This window comes from Dendrobates tinctorius, unplaced genomic scaffold (genome assembly GCF_039654945.1).
Source record: "Dendrobates tinctorius isolate UK_male_01 unplaced genomic scaffold, ASM3965494v1 ptg000014l, whole genome shotgun sequence".
NCBI classification, from domain to species: Eukaryota; Metazoa; Chordata; class Amphibia; order Anura; family Dendrobatidae; genus Dendrobates; species Dendrobates tinctorius.
Window position 1 is genome coordinate 16,592,639 of NW_027361682.1, and position 20,700 is coordinate 16,613,338.

Genomic DNA, 20,700 nt, shown 5'->3' on the forward strand with positions numbered 1-20,700 from the left:
GAGTCATCTGACTGTGGCTTTGTTCTCTCTTGAGGGTGTTGGAAGAGAGAGCTATCTGCCAAACCAGCTGTCAGCAGACTAGTGTCTCTTGTGTATGGCCATCTTAAGTGTTGTCTTCAATTATCCAATGTTGGCCATTGTGTGATTGAGGTTGGGTTTATCTACTCAAAATGCATCCATTATTAAGCTGGTCTTTCACAGATGAATGTCAGCTGACCATGGTGTTATCGTCAGGCTTAGATGATCATCTAATTAATATCTATGATCATGCCCCAGCTGGTTCCTGAATGCAGATGTTGGGGGAAAGGCTTTATCCATTTTTCCCATGTGGTATAAGCCATCACCTGAGATGTTTGGCAGCTCCTTAGTCCCCTATTTCCATAGATATCGCATACATGAGTCGGGAAGAATTTCTTGCTTCCAATACAAAGTATCTTTACACTGTTGCACCTGAGAAAGAACAGAAATTGAAAATTTGGGTGAATTCTATACGGGACCATCAAAGTAATCATTCAACTGACTTTGGTGCCCATTGAAACGATTGACATAAGGCTCTCTTCGAGCTTTCTCATGCCACATATCGCCCCTTTGTGCTTCTACAACTTCTTGTTTTCTTAATCGTCCTTCTTCTTGTACATATCAACATCTTGGGGATGAATTGATGTGAGGTCGCTCCAGATTGCAATGAGGAGTACTAGTTTATCCCACATGAATAATCCTCTTTATGTCTTAAACTCATTCATAAGAAACAGAAAAAGTGCTTATTACTTCACAAGCCGGTGTCCACCAGGAGTTCACAGAGCTGGACCTTGATACCTTGCCCTGTAATTGGACCTTAAGCTGGACCTTGATACTTTGCCCTGTGTACCTTGACCTAGATACCTTGCCCTGAAATTAATTATGCTTCATTCATCCACGCAGTAGCCACATACAAGCGAAAAAGCTGCGCGCGTCCCTTCTCCCCATCCAATTATATATTGATTTTCCAATCAGTCTGTTAAAAGCTGAGCCTCAGAGACATGAGCCTGGCGAGCTGCACCTTTGAAGCCAAATAACGTATGATGCAAAGAAAGGGAGGGTTAATACCAAGGAGGACGACCCTTGAAGGAGGTACCATACATGACATTTTCTGTGCACTGCTTTATTAAAAAGGGTTTTATGCCGCTGTATGATGATGATGAGGAAGATTACATTCCACTGATCCACATCAAAAACAGGTTATTGAGAGGAGAAGGCCACTTAGCTACACACTTTATAGCCTTCGATACTTCGGAACTTGATTATTTTGCAAGAGCTGAATTGTAGTCATCTCGAAGTTCATCAGTACAGTTCAGCCTATTTGGATATAGATAACTTTCCAAACGTAAAGAGGTTGTCCACTTTTAAAACCCTGCCTCAAAAGCTGGCTGCCTTGTCAGTAAAGGTTGTCTTCCCCCAACCTTACCCCCGCTGTACTACAGAACGCCAGTGACTGTCTGTCCGCAGTCTCCAATATCATGTCCACTCTCTATCTGAAACTCAACCTCTCCAAAACTGAACTTCTTCTGCTCCCGCCGTCTACTAACCTCCCTAAATCTGACATTTCCCTCTCCGTGGCTGGTACCACAATAACACCCTGGCAGCAGGCGCGCTGTCTGGGTGTTATGTTTGACACCAATCTCTCCTTCACATCCCATATACAATCTCTTGCCCGCTCTTGCCGCTTACACCTAAAGAACATCTCTAGAATCCGCCCTTTTCTCACCATGGAAACAACAACATCCCTCACTGTAGCATTGATCCACTCCCGCCTTGATTACTGCAACGCTCTATTAATTGTCCTCCCCATCACTCGACTATCCCCTCTCCTGTCCATACTTAATGCAGCAGCCAGGGTGGTCCATCTGGCTAATCGGTACTCGGACGTGTCCGCTCTTCGTCAGTCATTACACTGGCTGCCCATTCATTATAGGATCCAATTCAAAGTACTTTTTCTCACCCACAAAGCTCTCCACAGTGCGGCACCCCCTACATCTCCTCCCTCATTTCTGTCTATCGGCCTAGCCGATCGCTGCGCTCTGCAAACGACTTTCGACTACCTCTGCACTAATCCGTACCTAATCCTAATGCGTTGAGAAACATGTGATGGTGTCTCCGCAGTGTTGGATGTTGAGCTATGCGTTCATTCATCCTCATTTTTCACAGTCTTCTACTAGACATTGCTCCTACTGGCCAGTTTCCTACTCCACACTGATGAGGGGCAATACTCCGAAACAGCTGTCTGTGGATGGATACCATGTTTTGGCATAGGTGGTTTCCTTCATTGGAGACTGCCCTTCCCGTGGTTGTTCCTTCCCGGGGAGAGACCTGGCTAGTCATTTGTTACGTTGTGAAACATGTGATGGTGTCTCCGCGGCTTGTGTTTTGCATATTTTTACATATTTCCCATAAGGGATGGGGGCATTGCTCTAGAATCACTGCGTTGAGAAACATGTGATGGTGTCTCCGCAGTGTTGGATGTTGATCTCTATGAGTTTATTCATCCTCATTTTTCACATAGAATGACTGCAGACTTGGACCATGAGGCCGGATAATCCTTTTAAAGTGCCCATAACCTCTAATGTAGAGTCATGTGCATTCATCACCTCTTTCTCGTTAGGGTATGTTCACACAGATTTTAGAAGCAGAATTCACATAAAAAAATTCTTCAAATACTCTTTGAATAAGTTTCCTATTGGTTTTACTGTTAAAGACTCAAAATAACACGAGAAAAAACACCACTGCGTACACTCTAGGAGGCTTCTTCCCATTCAGAGCAATCAGAAGCTTTTTATAAGAGTGTTTAATTCAAATTGTTTTAGGTATTTAGGAGGAGAATTTTTATATTTTTGTAAAAAAAACTTTGTGAACATACCATCACAGTTCTGATTGGTGGTGGGTGTAAGCAGAGTCCTGGAAGTAGCATTTGCCTCTACCAGACATGTAATTTTTTGTATACTTTACTATGTACTTTTGATATGCCATAAATGTCATAGAAAGAAATACCTCTGTAATTTTTAGTGTGGCCCTCTGGATTGGTTCAGCATGACAATTTAGCCCTTGGACCGAAAAAAGGATGCGCACTCCTTCACCATACTAACACTGTTACAAACCCACAGATATCGACAGGTTTAGCTGACAGCCAAATGAGTATAGGGCCCCCCGACTCTCTACCAACAAATGATGTCAGGAAGAAAAGGGTTCAGCATGTCCTGTGTTGAACTGCTGATCCTTTTGTATTCTAAGAGCTAATCCACTGGCAGATATGTCTGGCAGTGGCTCTTTCATGGAGAACACAGGAGTGCTCGACAGAGGGAGAGCGTTCTGGTGTGTGGAAGTGTATGGGAGTGTTGAGCCAGATAGTTGCCGTCCGAACCATCGATCAGCCAACAGCAATCTAAAGTGACTGGGGTCGCTTTATATTCCTCTCTAATGCAAATCTATTGCGCAGACCAAAAGTAAGGTTATAGCGAGGAGAGATATAGGGACTTTGGTCAAAAGTAGGGGCTTGGGGATGTATAAAGAACTTGAAAAACCTATGAATAGAGATGGGCGAACCTGGACAGTAAAGTTTGGAGTCCGTACCGAACACCTACTGTTCGGGCACGGACCCTGAACATAGATTTCTCCAGTAAGTCCGTGTTCTTGTTCGGGTTCAGCACCCCAAACATCGGGTGTTTCCCAAACTGTCATCTGCATGACAGTCTGAGAAACACCGGGGGCTCTAATTGGCAGTAAGATTATTACCGCTGGACAGAGAGCTGCGTGAGCCAGCAGCTGTAACCGGCGGTAAAAAGTTTACTGCCAGTCAAAGAGCTGTCAGCTGATGAGTGAGTACTACTCCTGTCAACTTACGCCTGCTGTTGCTGCTAATGGCGAGAGCAGGTGGAGACTGATGGGAGTATTCATCAGCCGGCACTTGCGCTATAATTAAATAAATGGATGTGGGTTTCGAACTATTTTTGATAAACCAGTATAGCAAAATTGACAGCAACAGGTTGCAACCCTCAGCTGTCGGCTTTATAATGACTGGTTATCAAGAATAGAGGGGTCCCCATGCCATTTTTTAAAATTCTTTAAATAAATAATTAAAAAAAAGGTGTGAGTTCCCCTTCATTTTTGACAAGCAGCCAAGCTAAAGCAGACATCTAGGGGCTGGTATTCTTAGGCTGGTAAAGGGCCATGGATATTGGCTCCCCAATCTAAAAATAGTAGCCTGTAGCAACCCCAGAAAATGCAAATCTATTAAATGTTCCAATTCTGGCACTTTGCCCAGCCATTCACACTTGCCCTGTGGTAGTAGCAAGTGGGGTTAATATTTGCGGGGTTGATGTCACCTTTGTATTGTTAGGTGACATCAAGCTCACAGGTTAGTAATGGAGATACATCTATAAGACGCTTCTCCATTACTAACCCCATAGTCATATTGTAAATAAACATACAGCCAGAATAAAGTCCTTTATTTGAAATAGAAATACACACTGTTTTACTTCTTTATTTAAAAATAAAAGCAAAGTTATACTCACCTTACACCAATTCCATTGAAGCCCTCATCCCCTGTGAAAAAGCAGAAAATAACAACAATACTCACCTAACATCCATTCCATTGAAGCCCTGGTCTTCTGTAAAAAACAACTACCGTATATACTCGAATATAAGCCGAGATTTTCAGCCCAAAAAATTGGGCTGAAAGTCCCCCTCTCGTCTTATATGCGAGTCATATACAAAGGGGGTCGGAGAGGGAGGGGGGGCGGGGGTGTCAGGTCATACTTACCCGTCCTGACTCTGTGTCTTGAGCCCCCAGCTTCTCCCCGTGCTCTCTCTTCCTGCCTTCAGCGGTCACGTGGTGCCGCTCATTAAAACTCATGAATATGCGCATATTCATGAATTTTAATGAGCGGTACCACGACCACTGAAGGCAGGAAGAGAGAGCACGGGGAGAAGCTGGGGGCTTCAAGACACAGCGTCAGGACGGGTAAGTATAGCGATACCTGTCCTGCATCCATGGCTGCTTGCTGCTGTCTGTCATCGGTCAGTGACTTCAGACAGCAGAGGGGGCGGTGACGTGGTTAGTGCGCGCCGCGCCCCCTGCAGTCTGAACGTCACTGACTGATGATGTGGCAGATAGCGGTGAGCAGCCATGGACGCAGGACACGTGAGTCTCAGGTGCCAGCAGTGACACCGGCACCTGACACCCAGCGACGGAGAGGTGAATGTCATTTTTTTTATTTTTACATGCAGCAGCAGCATGGGGGCAGCATATGGGGGAATAATCTATGGAGCTTCTTCTGGGGTCAGCATATGGGGGGACAATCTATGGAGCTTCTTATGGGGGCAGCATATGGGGGAATAATCTGGAGCTTCTTCTGGGGTCAGCATATGGGGGAACAATCTATGGAGCTTCTTATGGGGGCAGCATATGGGGGAATAATCTGGAGCTTCTTCTGGGGTCAGCACATGAGGGAACAATCTATAGAGCTTCTTATGGGGGCAGCATATGGGGGAACAATCTATGGAGCTTCTTATGGGGGCAGCATATGGAGGAATAATCTATGGAGCTTCTTCTGGGGACACCATATGGGTGAATAATCTATGGAGCATTTCCCACCCTAGGCTTATACTCGAGTCAATAAGTTTTCCCAGTTTTTTGTGGCAAAATTAGGGGGGTCGGCTTATACTCGGGTCGGCTTATACCCGAGTATATACGGTATATCCCTCACCTGTCCAACATACTGTCACATACTGTAATTCATCTCTGCGATAATTGGTTTTCAAGCTATACGGTGGCAGGATGCAACTGTCTAGGCCAAAAACCACTGGAGAATGAGCTGCTGGGAGTGCAGCGTTATTAATTAGCGGTGATGTCATCGAGGTTCCCGCAGGTCACTGAGGCTGCATTCCTAGCTCACTTTGCTGTGAACTGGGCCGATTAACTGCTGTCATCTCAGTGAGATCACTTCTATTACTGTGAGGAAAAAGTCTCACGGTGCAGCCCTGAGCTCATTTAGTTCATGTCAGTTCACAGTAAGATACTTCTCACGGTGAACTGTGGTGAACTCAACCTTTTTGCAGTGACCTTTTTTTTTAACTCTTTGGCCAAACCCGCCGGACTCAAAAATCCAGCTCATCACTGCCCATGGTTACTAAGTGGATCCTTTCTTTTTAATAATAAAGTAACTTGGCACTCAACTGAATTGTCCTTTTTAAGTGAAGTTTTTATTTATGTGCTGTGCTGGTAATTCAATTAGATGATATATATTCCATAAGGAAATAAGGAGAGGTTCCCGCTGGATTGCTGAAGAAATTTGCCTGTGGAAGATGTCTGTACTGAGACCGGTGTAAAAATATACCTGTAGAAAATGTCTGTAATGAGACCGGTAGCAAAAGGCCCGTATTGGGCATATAATAGTAGCTTGCAGGTGTGCAGGTGAGACCAGCAGCCTAAGGCTAATATGGGGCTTATAGAAGTAGGTTGCAAGTGTGCATGGCTGAACGTGGTATCCACCGCCGTTTGGAAGCTTTTTCAAGCTACTATTATATGCCCAATACGGGCCTTTTGCTACCGGTGTCAGTACAGACATTTTCTACAGGTATATTTTTACACCGATCTCAGTACAGACATCTTCCACAGGCAAATTTCTTCAGCAATCCAGCGGGAACCTCTCCTCATTTCCTTATGGAATATATTGCATCTAATTGAATTACCAGCACAGCACACCTTAAGGGTAGCTGGAAGCCTGCTATATGCCTACACCATATTTGGAAGCAGGAACTTACAAAAAATTATTTTGCTCGTGGACATACGTGTGTTCATACTATATAGACAGCAGTTGGACTGACGAAGGCCAAGTGTAGGCCGAAATGTCTTTTTGTAGGACTGCACATAAATAAAAAAAGGACAATTTAGTTGAGTGCCAAGTTACTTTATTATTAGTCACTTGGGTCTGGGTAACCTACTTGTGCACCTTGTGGTAGTGCCATGCTATACTTGACACGATCCTTTCTTTTTGACCTCTATTAGTCATAGGTATAGTCACATTGTGTAATACCTGCCATACATATTAGGCTACTTTTCACACATCAGTTTTTAAGCATCAGGCGCGATGCGGCGAAAAATGTAAAAGCCGGTTACCACGGGATCCGGCTTTTTTCCCATAGACTAGCATTATCGCCGCATTGCGCCTGATGGCCATGCGGTGTGTCCGACTTTTGCCGGATACGGCAAAAAATGCCTGTCCGGCGTCTGCAAAAAGCGTTCCCTGCAACGTTTTTTGACAGCGCCGGACCGCTTTTTTTCCACTGCGCATGCCCGAAGACTCTCTCGCCCTCTCCTGCACCTTCTCTGGCCTCAACAGATGATCCGGCGGGCTGCGGCTTCTACCGGATCAGGTTTGACAACTTTTCTCCACAGCCCGCCGGATTTTAAAAACTGAAGTCTGAAAGTAGCCTTAGATGGATGTCAGCGGAACAATGCTTCTGCCGAAGAACGATGTCAATGTGGCCATAAGTCCGAAATCGGACATTTGCTATTGACATCTTCTTTGACCATCAGACTGGCAAACCCCTCAATATCGGCAGGTTCAGCCAACTTTAGTCTAATTTACATGAGGACCAGAGGAAGGGCCCTGTGAAGGTTATGTTCAGTCAATATCCCTGATTAGCTGCAGTATGAATTTCATGGGTTAATTCTGATGCCACATATACAAGCCGATGATGTAAAACTCTTCTTCCCTGTTCACTTTTTTTGAGACAGGACAACCCTTGGCTGGTTTGGTGCCAGACATTTGTAGTTGCCCTGACCATTGAAAGTTCCACTTCAGACTCACATCCGCTTAACACTCTAAAGGCCCCATCACACATGACGATTTACCAGCGATCCCGAAACGATATCAACGTGTCAGGATCGCTGGTAAGTCGCTATGTGATCGCTAGTGAGCTGTCAAACAAACAGCTTCACCAGCGATTAGCACAGCGACGCCAAGCGCGCGGCATTGCTGTGTTCTGTTAGTTACCAGCGCGCTGATGCAGGCAGCTGGTAACTAACGTACACATTGGGTATCCAAGGGACCTGCGTCCCTTGGATACCCGATGTGTACGATAGTTACCAGGTACCTGCATCAGCGCGCTTGGTAACTAACTGAATGATCCTCCCACAATCCTCCGCGCACTGCAGGGGGCGTAACCAGAAGATCCCGGGGAAATTCAGAGGCCCGTTTGCGCTGCTGCACCTGGTACCATGGCAACTACCAGCACAACCGGGGCCCCCAGGGGCCATCCGCGCGGCCCGGTGCAGGCGTCCATTCCCGGGGATGGGGGTGTATAGCACAGGCTGGTGCTATACACCCGAGGGAGCAGAAGTCACAGCCTGCCCGCCAGGCCTGCATCAGCGCACTTGGTAACTAATGTACACATCGGGTATCCAAAGGACGCCCGTCCATTGGATACCCGATGTGTACATTAGTTACCAGCTGATCGCTGGGCTCCCGCCTGTCACACGCAGCGATGCGTGCTGGCCAGCGGGAGATCAGCGACCAAAGAAATGTCCTGGGCTTTCTTGCAGTGATCAGCGATACAGGCAGGGGGGCCGGTCGCTGATCGCTGTCACACACAGTGATCTCGCTGGTGAGATCGCTGTTGTGTCACAAAACTTGTGACTCAGCAGCGATCTCGCTAGCGAGATCGCTATGTGTGACTGGGCCTTAAGTGCAGGCTGCCAGACGTGCAATTTTCCTCTCCACGCATTGTGTTGTGATTCCCCTTCTGATAAGGAGACTATTGGTACGTGAATCTATCAGAAAATGTCATCTTGGAGACAGAGCTGTCACATTCTCTATCTGCTTCCATCACATTAGTGCGTGAATAAAGCAACTCCCTGTTACTATTCATACCATTCAAAACACGTTAATGCCATTACTGAGTGCACAAAGCTAATGTATTCTAATCCTCTATCTCGTATGGGATGTCTTTGCTGTAGATGTAATACAGGCTGACTGACTGCATTGCTTTGAAAGAGTTTTATACAACCCTTTCAAAGACACTGTGCTACATTGTGTTTTGGACTAGAAATCCAGCTAATTACCCCGAATCTCATAGACATAGAATTGACAAGATAGTAACTTGGCCAATGCAGCCAAACTCCTCTTATATTATCTGTTTACCTCTAGGGCAAGGTCGGAGTTGAGTGACTGCCAAATGCTTCCGTGGTTGCTTACAATGTGAAGAAGAAAAAAGCATTGGACGTGTATAATCCAACCAATTGTATCTTTAGACTTTGCCGACCAGCAAGGTTGTCCTCATTGAGTTGGCTAAGTGTATTAATAGAAGTCTGATGTCTATGGCAAGTCTTGTAAACTAGAACATGTGGGATGTTGTTATATTTAGAAAGTATCTTTTGTCTAAAAACTGTGGGCTCATGCCTGATCTGATATGGGACTATAATTTGCCTATATGTTCTCCCTATAGATTGGAGGTCACTATACTTGGGTGTAAGTAAACTAGTAATCTAAAGTCAATGTTTCTCTCACTTCTGGGGTCATCAGCAAGGCTTAAACATTAAATGACTGTGGGCTGAACGATTCTTCGGCTGATCGTTCGGTTGACAGCCATCTCAGCCAAACAATCGGCTCTCCCAGGAGCGCTCGTTCAGCTGAGCACTACTGTGTCTCTATGTGAAAGACGGAGACCATCACTATGGCCGGTGTCTTATCTCACATAGAACAATGCGATCGGCAGTCCGAAATGGAACATGCACAATCAAAATCTTCCTCGACCATCAGTTGACCATTGCCACCATACACATTAGACTGTTGACCGACACTGTGTTATTGGCTGATTCAGTTGACATTAGTCTAAGGGTCCCGTTTCACAACAACGATACGACCTGGTAGGGATCGCTGGTGCGTCGCTAAATGATCGCTAATAAGTTGCCAAACAGGCAGATCTCTTCAGCGATGCAGCAACGATCCAGCGATCAAACGCAGCAATGCATGCTGGCAAGCAGGACACCAACGACGAAAAAATGGCCCAGGACATTCCTGCACGATCAGCGATATCCAGCAGGGGGGGGGCTGGTCACTGCTGCGTGTCACATGTTGCGAGATCGCTGTTGCGTCACAAAATCGGTGACACGTTAGCGATCTCGCTATGTGAGATGGGGCCTTAATTGGTATGTGGACCGAGAGGCTACAGAGGCATGTTGAGCACCAATTTAACATTGGCCGTACACATTAGATAAGCGTTAGCCAAACCCGATGATTTAGACCAGATTGAATGACTACCTATTGTCCTATTGTTAATGCTGTTGTCTCGATGTTGAGGAAAGAAGGATTCGTCATATTTAATTTAAACATGCTCTGATTTTTTTTTTCTATTGAAATGATAGTCCATTGCTACAGAAGTTTCCAATGAAAATACATTTATAGGGGAGTTGTGAGTGGTGTTCAGAGAACGTGCTCGGATCGGATAAGGTGTTACCTGAGCATACTCGGGTGCTAATTGAGTGTCTTCGGTGTGCTTGAATGCTATGTTCTAGTCCCTACACCTGTATGTCTTGTGGCTGTTCGACAGCCGCAACACATGTAGGGATTGCCTAACAAACAGACGATCATCAAACTTTTACCGATCAGCAGTCATTTAAATGCCTGTTTACACAGACTGCATAAAATGATGTGCACTAGATTGCACAGTGAGTATAAGCTGCCATTGTTCTCGGCAGCACGTGTCCACTTTGTGCAGGTTGATGCACCACCGAAAACGATGATCTTTTGTGCTGCACAAAAGAGCATCTCACCCGATGAACAAGCGTTTTGCTCGTTCATAGAGTGATTCGTAGCCTCTTAAATCAGCAGGTTAATTGTGAAACAAGTGTTTTAACAGCACTCGTTCCCAATTATCTTGCAGTGTAAACACCCTTTGAGTGTATGGCCATTCAGAATACTCAACAACTTTGGAGAAGACTTTTTATAATCAAGGACAACAAACTTTAGCAACATAGACCCAAGCCATATTGGACAATCTTATGAGAATACTCAACTGAAAGTTAAGATCAATGGAGTCCACGCCATCTGGAGACGAAAAAGTCATTTCCGAACAATATAAAGCCAAAGCAATTTGGAAATTTCAAGAGGAAACCAAACTCATTGCACCTGATCTTTAGTGTCAAAAGTAGCCGAAGAAGACCGGCTTAAGACTGCGAAGTCGTGAACACATCAATATGAAATTTAAAACCTTTTCCCGGAGACTAGACCCCATGGAGAAGTATTATTAATATGGCCACCAGAAGTCGATTGTCACGGCGGCACACAATATTTTAGTTTAGTTACTTTGTGATTACAAGACAAGAACCTAAGCCACAAGGAGCTGAAAAAAACATTTGATTCAGTCTCCAGCGTGTCTCCTACTATTAATATTCATTCAGCACATTTTTGAATGACTAGAAGATTGGCCTCCCTCTGTGGTGCCATCTGACAGAACAATTTTATTTTAATTTTTCCTTTCCCGGGGTGCAGAGGCAACAAGGCTCTCAAAAAAAAAAAAAAAGTAGATAAATGCTGCAGGTAGAAACAATCAGGGGGAAAACATCAAACTGAGACAGAACATAACCACAGCATGCAATGCGGCAAAGCGAGGCGAGAGCGATTACACGTAAGAGGAGGGAGGTTCTGGGTGGAGGGAACTTAATTGAGGTTCTCCTGAGATTGAAAGAAGAAAAATCCTTCTTGGTAGATTTGTTTATTAAGTATTTTTCACTCATCCTTCTAGCTCACCTTTCAAATGAGAAATAAAATGGAATCGGATAGTGGTCTTTAAAGGATTTCAGCTTTGTGGTGTTATTTCATAAGTTATTAGATTCATGGAGACATGAAAATTTTACAGGGTCCCTAAACTTCAGCTGAGATGTGCGATTCCATATAGTCTCTGCTCTTGCTGCATTATTACAGGCATAATTGGTATGAATACATATTAATGTAATGGCCCTAAATGGTCTCCAAGTTTCAAGACGAGGACTTTTGGTTTCAGTATTCCAAACTCAAACATCTTCCAACCCGAGAAGGTCTTCTATCTTGGTAAGGAAATCTTTTAGTAATGTGAGGTTGAATACAGCAAGTGGTGTTTTTAGTGACTCCTTTCAATTGTTTTCTGTTTTGTTGGTCCACATCACTCTTGGGTCCGTTTACATTGACAGACTGACGGCACAATATGATCAAAGTGAATAAAATGAGCACTCAAAGATCTATTCTAGAGCTATACCTACAGTATACATGGTTCATGGCAGTGCAAGTTCTCTTTAGACAGGACAATGCCCCACTGAGAATGACGATTTTTTTGGTCTGCAGTGTAAGTGCTGATTAAAGGCCCTCATACACATTAAACTAAAGTCTTTATTGACAGGATCGACTAATAGTCTAATGTGTATTGGGGCCTACTGATTCCCTTCACAACAGATAATGACAAGGATCCAGCTACTTGGATTTCCCATGTCCGATTTTATTGATGTCTAGGAGATTAGCTTCTTAAAGAGGTTTTTAGTATTGGGCTCTCATAAAGAACATAGGGGGACTCGGGAGAGATAGCTGTCGGCCGGATGAACTTTTAGCTGACAGCTGTCTAATGTGTATGGGGGCTTAGGCTACATTCACACTACACAATTTTTCTTGCCTAGAGATACTTTTTGTAGCTGGTCTTCACACTAGCAAGAGATAATGATCAAAGGGTTATAGTCAACTTGGCAAGTTTTGCTCGTTCATTGGGTGATCAGTCGCCTGTTTATACTGAAGGATTATCGTGAAATGAACGTTTTTGTGAGCGCTCAATCGCGATTATCTTGCAGTGTAAATGAGCTGGATGTCTTTACTCAGAAACTTTCCCTGTCTCCCCCCCAACCCCATTGGATACCAGATTGGGAAAAGAGGAAAGTTTACCATTTCTCTAAAGTATAATGCAGGATCCAGATCCCGCGGGTCTTGTAAGGTAAGGTTTAAATATGTGACCAAATCCGCAAACCCATCCACATGCAGACTCCGCATGTGTTACTTTCAGATTTTGTCGAGAATGTCACCCTACGCCATTGCTAAGCATTGAATAGGGTAAAATCCGCCATGTAAATTTGGTCAAGAATGAGCAGGTTGCATAGTTGAAATCCGTTGTTTTCATTTTCATGTTGATTTCTGAAAATTTTGAATGGATTTTGAGTCACCCTTTTGCTTGTATTGTATCTTGCTGTGGATTTGCGGTGCAGAGTCTGCACCAAAGAGTGAATTGGCGTAAAACAGACACTTTTCTGCTGCCGCATCAGGTTAGGCAAGGAAGCGGAGAGGATTCAGTGCATGATGGAGACGAAGATTGGAACAAGAACGGGTGAAACATGTCTATGTGTACCAGGAGAGGAGCTCCAGGAATATTTGTGTCACGGACATAGCTTACCAATGAACACCAAAAGTGGAGCAACTGATGGATATGCACCGTAACGTAGGGATACGTTTTTTGTTCTTCATCCATTTGCAAATTACTACAGTCTGCTCCTCGTAAGACAGAGATGGCTGATAATAGATTACATACTTTAGGGTTTTTTTTGTAGCCCTTTAAGGAAAGAAGAAAAAGTGTAGCGTGCACCTGTTTAGTGATTCAGGTCTGTCTTCTCATTTTGCATGCGTCGTTCACGGTCTGATGGACGTCAGAGCCATAACGAACACTATTTAGATGCTGCCTCTCCTCCTTCACTAGGAATTTGCTGCTAATGCACTGGAACTTTCCTTCATCACGACTCGGAGTTCTGCCTCAGACCTGTGGTCGTGTCTATTAAGCCATGTGTACTTCATAAACAGTTTGGCTACTTTTCGCGTTGGCATCGTTAACCCCCTCATCCTTATAGAACCTTATTACCAGCGACACTGTGATCTCTGGCTGCGTCCATCATCGCAATCATCACCAGCCTCTCCATACCCAATAATAGTATCAGTTCTCATTTACTACCCTCGCGTTATACGAGAAGAGTCTTCTGACCAGTAATTGGCCCCGATTGTCATGGCAATAGATTACAGACCAATCTCAGAGTAGCTCACTGATAAGCACTAGAAATAATTATCCCCCCACAATATCTCCACCACCCATCAGCTCCAAATCCCATCATATCCAGCTCTCTGATCTAGTATTACCATCTTACTTCCAGCACCTCTCAAGCATTCTTAATATTAAGTTTTCAGCACGCCATAGCTATCCCTGACCCTGTCATTTCAGCCCAGAACAATTATTTTTAACCCAACTGTCTCCAGTACACCTCATATATTCCTATCCCTGTCATTTCCAGTACCCTTTCATTTTTTGTTTAATCTTGTTATTTTGATGCCCTCTGAGTTGTTATTAATCCTCTAATTTCCAGCTTATTCTAGCCTGTGTCCTACAACTATTCCCAACCTCATCATCTCCAGTACCCATCAACTATTCCTAACCCCATCATCTCAGTTATCCCTCAATGATAGTTTCATCTTCAGCAATTGCGAGTCACATGCTCTCCCGCTTTCCTTATCTTTTCACAATCACATAATCTCCAGCACCCTTGACGGTTCCTAACCACATCATCACAAGCACTTCTCAGTCATTCCCAATCTCAATCAATCATTCCTCAGTGATTTCCAATCTGTTCAGCACTCCGCAACTCTTCCCAACCTCATCATCTCCAGCACCCCTTAACTATTCCTAACTCCCAATACCCATCAACTATTCCTAACACCATCATCTCAAGTATCCTCAACTATTTCTGACCCCATCATCTCAATCATCCCTCAATGATCATTTCATCTTCAGCACTCCTCAGCAATTCCGAATCCCTTTATCTCCCACGTCCATCATCTCCAGCACCCCTTAACCACTCCCAACGCCAATACCGATCAACTATTCCTGATCCCATCATTTCCAGCACCTTTAACTACTTATAACCCCAATATCTAAATCATTCCTTAATGATTTTCATTCATTTCATCTTCAGCAATACTCTATTATTCCTAACCTCATCTCCAGCATTCTTTACTTGTTGCTGATCTCATCACCTCAGTCATTTCCAGCACCCCAGATCTATTCCTATTGCCATCATCTGTCATCCCTCAATGATTCCCATTCCAGTCAGCATTCCTCAACTATACCTAACCTCGTCATCTCCACCATTCTTTACCTTATTCTAATCTCATCACTTTCAGAATCTGTCATCTATTTTTTTAATTCCCCTTTTTTACATCATCCTCCAAACCAACTCTATTCTCTCTAGTATGCCACAATTATTCCTAGTCCCACAAACTTCAATTATTCCTAACTTTCAAAATTTCCTGCACCCCCTATTCCAAACCCATTAGTCTTCAACTCAATACTTTCTAACTCGATTGTCTCAAGGGCCCTTCAGATACTCGTAACCATTTACATCCAGAACCTCCTATTACACAACCTGCTTTTTCCCACACTTCTCATCCCTAGGCCTCATTCAGACATTTGATTTTTGTCACATATGAGAAAAATGGACCAATTATTTTGAACAGAGTTTGGTCCGTATGTCCTCAGTTTTTCTCATACATGGAGAAAAAAAATGTCTCTATCTTCTCCTTTCCGACAGTCCATAAATATCGGAGCGAAATTGGATGTCATACAAATGCTGTCATATTTTTTCACGAACCCGCATACTTGCTTGGATCAAAATCGGACATGTCTTTGCGATTTTCCCCTGACCGCTTGGTCCGCAAAAAATTATGGATGGTGAATGGCCCCGTATACCATCACTGGTGCGAGTGCTATACATGAAAACCACGGAAAGCGTTTGTACGAGAAAATCAAACGTATGAATGAGACCTTATACATATCTTCACTTTGCTTGTGATCCACAGCGACCATCAATTTATCATTAATGTGAAGGGGCGTTTGTGGCATCCCACCCCCCGATGTTTTGTGTAATTACTAACTGTAGGGTTGCGTCTTGTTCTTTACGGATATTTTCCTCTGTGCATTGCAGGGTTTTATCACTTCAGATATGAAAAGGCCTAGGGAGTTGTGCTATGGAAATGTCTTCCAGAAAGGTAGGGGTTAATTCCAGATGGCTCCAGGTTTTTATCTGCCGCGCAGCAGGAAATTAGTGAAGTACCAATAAATTGGATTAATTATCTTGCTTAGTGTAGCAGGAGCTGCCTTTTTCTGCACGTCCCCCCTTCTGCGTTTTCAGAATGGGGGTGATAGTGCTCGGATATCATTGGAAGAGGAAAGCCTTGTACGAACACTGGTGTTGCATTTGGGAATTTTTGTCTCCGAGAAAGAATGACTATAAAAGTGAATCATTGGAGTGAGAGAAAATATAATTGCAGGAGGCCCGATAGACGGCAGCCACGTGGGCAGCATTGCCGGCTGATGATAATTACTGTTTTACATTAAAAATGTCTTCATCTTACCATCCATCGTCGCATCGCAATTTTTTTCTGTGCCTCCCACGATTTTGCAAGTATTTGGAAAACGCTTGTAATTTTCGTTGTAAGCCTACCTAGTTTGTGAAATTAATGCCAGAAGTACAGTGATGACTGACAACAGAGATAATGGTGGCCATTAGTGGTTGTCACCTATCACCTTTATAAGAGATGGAATGACTCCAATTGGCTTAATTAGATTTTCTCTTGAGTGCAATCCCTGTCAATAAGCCATTATTAAGGCCACATCACTGTGAGATTGCTGTGTGTGACGGGGATCAGCGACCGGCCCCCCTGCCGGTTATCTCTGATCGTGCAGCATCGACCAGGGCCTGTTTTTCGATCGCTGATCTCCCGCTGGCCAGCACGTATCGCTGCGTGTGGCAGTGGGAGACCAGCGATCAGCGACGCAAACATCGGGAATCCAGGAGCCGCGGTTCCTGGATACCCGACATTTACATTAGAAACCAGCGTCCAGGGTCGCTGGTCCTGATCGCTTGGGCTGTCTATGTGACAGCTCACCAGCGATCAGGTTAACGATGTCCCAGCGATCCCATCATGTCGGATCGTTGGTGGGATTGCTGGGACATCGTTATCGGGCTTTACACTTGATCCCCACTCAGGTCCCACTAGTAGCCGCGGCAGGGTCAAATTCCACTTTAAACGATCACTGATTGACCGTATACAAATTAATCGGTGCCAGTTTATAGCCCATTAAATATGAATACCGTAATTTAACCCCATACCCAATGTGCTGCCAGCAACAGTCAGTTTTATGTCCACTTAAACGATCCAATCAGCTGACGAATGAATATTTTGCTTATTACTTGCTGTATGCCGACACGTTTACACGGGGTGATGATCAGGAATGAGTTTTCTTATGTAAGCTTGTATGCGGATTATGGGCTTGTATAAATCAGCTGTTAATGTTTTCCCAGCCAAGACTTCTTCCCCTTACAAAATTACCTATTTATGTGGGTGCCGAGAGCCAGATGCCTGGCGATTTTCAGACTGCAGCTGCGGTGTGAACGTAGTTTCTCCAAAGCATAAAATTCTGGAATAATGGAGGTTAAACCTCCATTATTCCGCTTCCCTCTCTGCCAAAGCCACAGCTGAGATCTGAGAAGTTGTTTGATCGGCTCACCAGCCGCGGCAGCCACGGAAGGGACAATGTGGTCACCGACACAACAATTTTGGGTCTTTGGGATTTTCGCAGTTTGAGACTTTGTAAGGCTATTTTAGCTACACTGGTTTCGCTGCATCTGGAGTAGAAAACCTGATGTAAGCACAGTCTCTATATCTAATGTAAGATAATAGGTCTACATGTTATATGTCAATTCTAAAGTTTTCCTACACAGTTACATTGCCCGTAATGAGCGCAGATCGACAATATGGCAAGTTGATTGGTGCCTGTTTACTATTACAGTCATCTTCGTGCGAATGATTGCTTTGACGATTATCCCCTAATGTAAAAGGCCATCAAAGCTTTGGGTGGAATGTTCCTTGGATACGACACATAACTTTTGTTCCTTTTAACATGCCCCATCCATCATTGTTGAACTTGTCTTGTCTTTCTCATCCTTTAAGGGCGTCTGTCCTTCTTCACGTCCGGATCTGAGAATTTACATCGGGTGGAAAAGGTGAGCTGGGGCACCAGATATGCCATAACCATTTCATTCACCTGCAACCCCGACCACGGTATTGTGGACCCAACCTGGACATAAAGCAGGACCCAAAAGCCAAAGAGCAAGGCGGGAATGGAGCACTGCTCCCCGAACCTGAAGGCAGAACCTCTAATGAATGTACCACTTGACATAAGGTCCATGTCATGGTCTACAATGGACTTTTTGAAGGCCAAAACACTTCTCTATGGGTGCATCGGTGAAGCCAACTCTTCCCAAATGTATCTGTTGCATCTGGAGAGGACCCAGCATGAACTCTTGGTCAAAAATAATTTATTCTTCTCAGCCATAATCATGATATTGTTGATCTAGTTAATATAGGACAGTATCAATGGCATCTAATCAGTCATTCATTTTTATTTAGGCTATAATTAATTAGGAGGGAAGATGATTTTCTTTTGCTTGCTTTGTTGAACATTGTTCAGACAGTCGTTTCATATAACCTCACTTCTTGGTGGGAATGTGGTAATCACTGAAGCTACCACACCTAAGGCCTACATCTCAACTGTTTACACAAGATATTTGCTGAATTTGTCTGGACTCTTGTCCAGTAACGACCCATGGATCCACTGGGACTGCTGCAGGTCTCTATGTGCTCTGTACAGACTTGGACCAATTTTGTAGCTCAGTTTATCAATTTATTAGGGCCTGTGGAACGTTTATGGATAATCCTAATGGCTCGGCTCCCATGAATTGTTACGACCAATAAGTGCAATGTAAGTGGCAAATGGTATAATAAGTCTTATAGTTTGTAGTTGTTTTTTTTGTCATTTAATAATAAGAAGTTTTACATTTTCTTAACTTCTGCTCGGAGACATACCGTACAGTAAGGTGTGGTGAAAGGTGACTACTAAAGAAACTGATTAGATATGATTATGTGGTTTGGTAGAAGGATCATCTGGTGACAAAGAAGACACAACCTGCAGGAACCCCCCCCCCATTAAAATATGGTTTTGTCCCATTGGTTGTGCTTTTTTATTCTCAATATTAATTATAGGAGTCACTAGACAGGAAAATGTCCTTCATTTTTTTAAGTTGGAAGACTATAAGTGGGCCCCATTGTTTTGACTTCCTTACTGGTCTAGAGTCATGGGAGGGATTATTGTAAATTTTCCTGATGGTTTAGAATAGTGGGATGGATTTTAGTCCCTGGTGATCCAGAGTAATGAGATGGATTACTGGCTGTCTAGAATAGAGGGAGGTATTATTGTCAATTTTACTGGTGGTCTATCATAAAGGGAGGGATTATTATCTGTATACTTTGTATAAAGGAATGAGAGGGATTATGGTGTGTATACTTGGTGTTCTAGAGTAATAGGAGGGATTGCAGTCAGATTTCCATGTGGTTTAGGGTAACGAGAGGGATTGCTTTTAGTTTCCATTGTGGTCGAGAATAATGGAAGGCATTACTGTCAGTTTCTTCAGTAAAGTAGAGTAACGGGAGGGATTATATTTAAGTTTACATGATGGTCTAGAGTAATGTCAGGGTTTATTCTCAGGTTCCATGGTTGTTTGAAGGAGAGGGAGGTATTGTTGTCATTTTACCTGGTGGTCTAGAGTAGTGATTGTCATTATTCATAGTTTTCCCTAGTGGTCTAGAGCAGTGTTTCTCAACTCTAGCCATCAAGACCCCCTACCAGTCATAATATGAGGATATCTTATAGGGAAAACCTGTGGCACTTTCTGATGCCTGATAATTCCATTTTGTATGCAATGCTAAAGAAATCCTGAAGACATGGTTAGTTCGGGGGTTGGGGACTTGAGGACTAGAGTTGCGAAAACTGATCTAGAGTAATAGGAGGGATTATTTTCAGTTTCCCTTGTGGTCTACAGCAGTGGAAGTGCCTACTGTCAGTTCCTCTGGTGGTCTAGAGTAGTTGAAGGGAATATTGTTAGTTCCTTTTCTAGTCTAGAGTAGTGGAAGTAATTACCATCAGTTTCCCTGGTTGTTTAGGATAGTGAGAGTAATTACCCGTAATTACCACCATTTTCCCTGGTGGTATAGTGCAGTGGGAGGAATTACTGTCAGTTTCCCTGCTGATATAGAGTAGTGTGTAGAATTACTTTCAATTTCTGGGTGATGTAGTGGGAGGAATTACTGTTAGTTTCCCTTCTGGTATAGAGTAGTGGGTAAAATTACCCTCAGTTTCCCTGGTGGTATAGTATAGTGAGAAGGATTATTGTCTGTTTCCATGAAGTTATAGGGTAGTGGGAGGAATTACTGTCAGTTTCCCTGGTGCTATAGTGTAGTGGGAAGGATTATGGTCAGTTTTCCTGTTGGTATAGAGTTCTGGGAGGAATTGCCATCAGTTTCCCTGTTGGTATAGGGTAGTGGGAGGAATTACCGTCAGTTTCCCTGGTGGCATATTGTTGTGGGAGGGATTATTGTCAGTTTCTGTGGTGGTATAGGGCAGTGGGAGGAAGTATTGTCAGATATCCTGGTGGTCCAGAATAGTGGAGAAATTGCATATTTCCCCTATGGCAGGGATCCCCAACTCCAGTCCTCAGGGCCCACCAACAGATCATGTTTTCCTGATTTCCTTAGTATTGCTCAGGTGAAGCAATTA

General features: G+C 43.9%; 1 protein-coding gene across 1 annotated transcript in view; it reads left to right on the forward strand.

The window, feature by feature from the left end:
• OGFOD3 (2-oxoglutarate and iron dependent oxygenase domain containing 3) overlaps nt 1-19,096 on the forward strand; it is a 149,928-nt gene extending 130,832 nt beyond the window's left edge. The window contains exon 9 of the mRNA XM_073559702.1: nt 18,039-19,096. Within this exon, the coding sequence (XP_073415803.1) occupies nt 18,039-18,175 (137 nt within the window). The 3' untranslated portion in view covers nt 18,176-19,096. The remainder of the gene's footprint in view (nt 1-18,038) is intronic.
• Nucleotides 19,097-20,700: the final 1,604 nt, after the last annotated feature.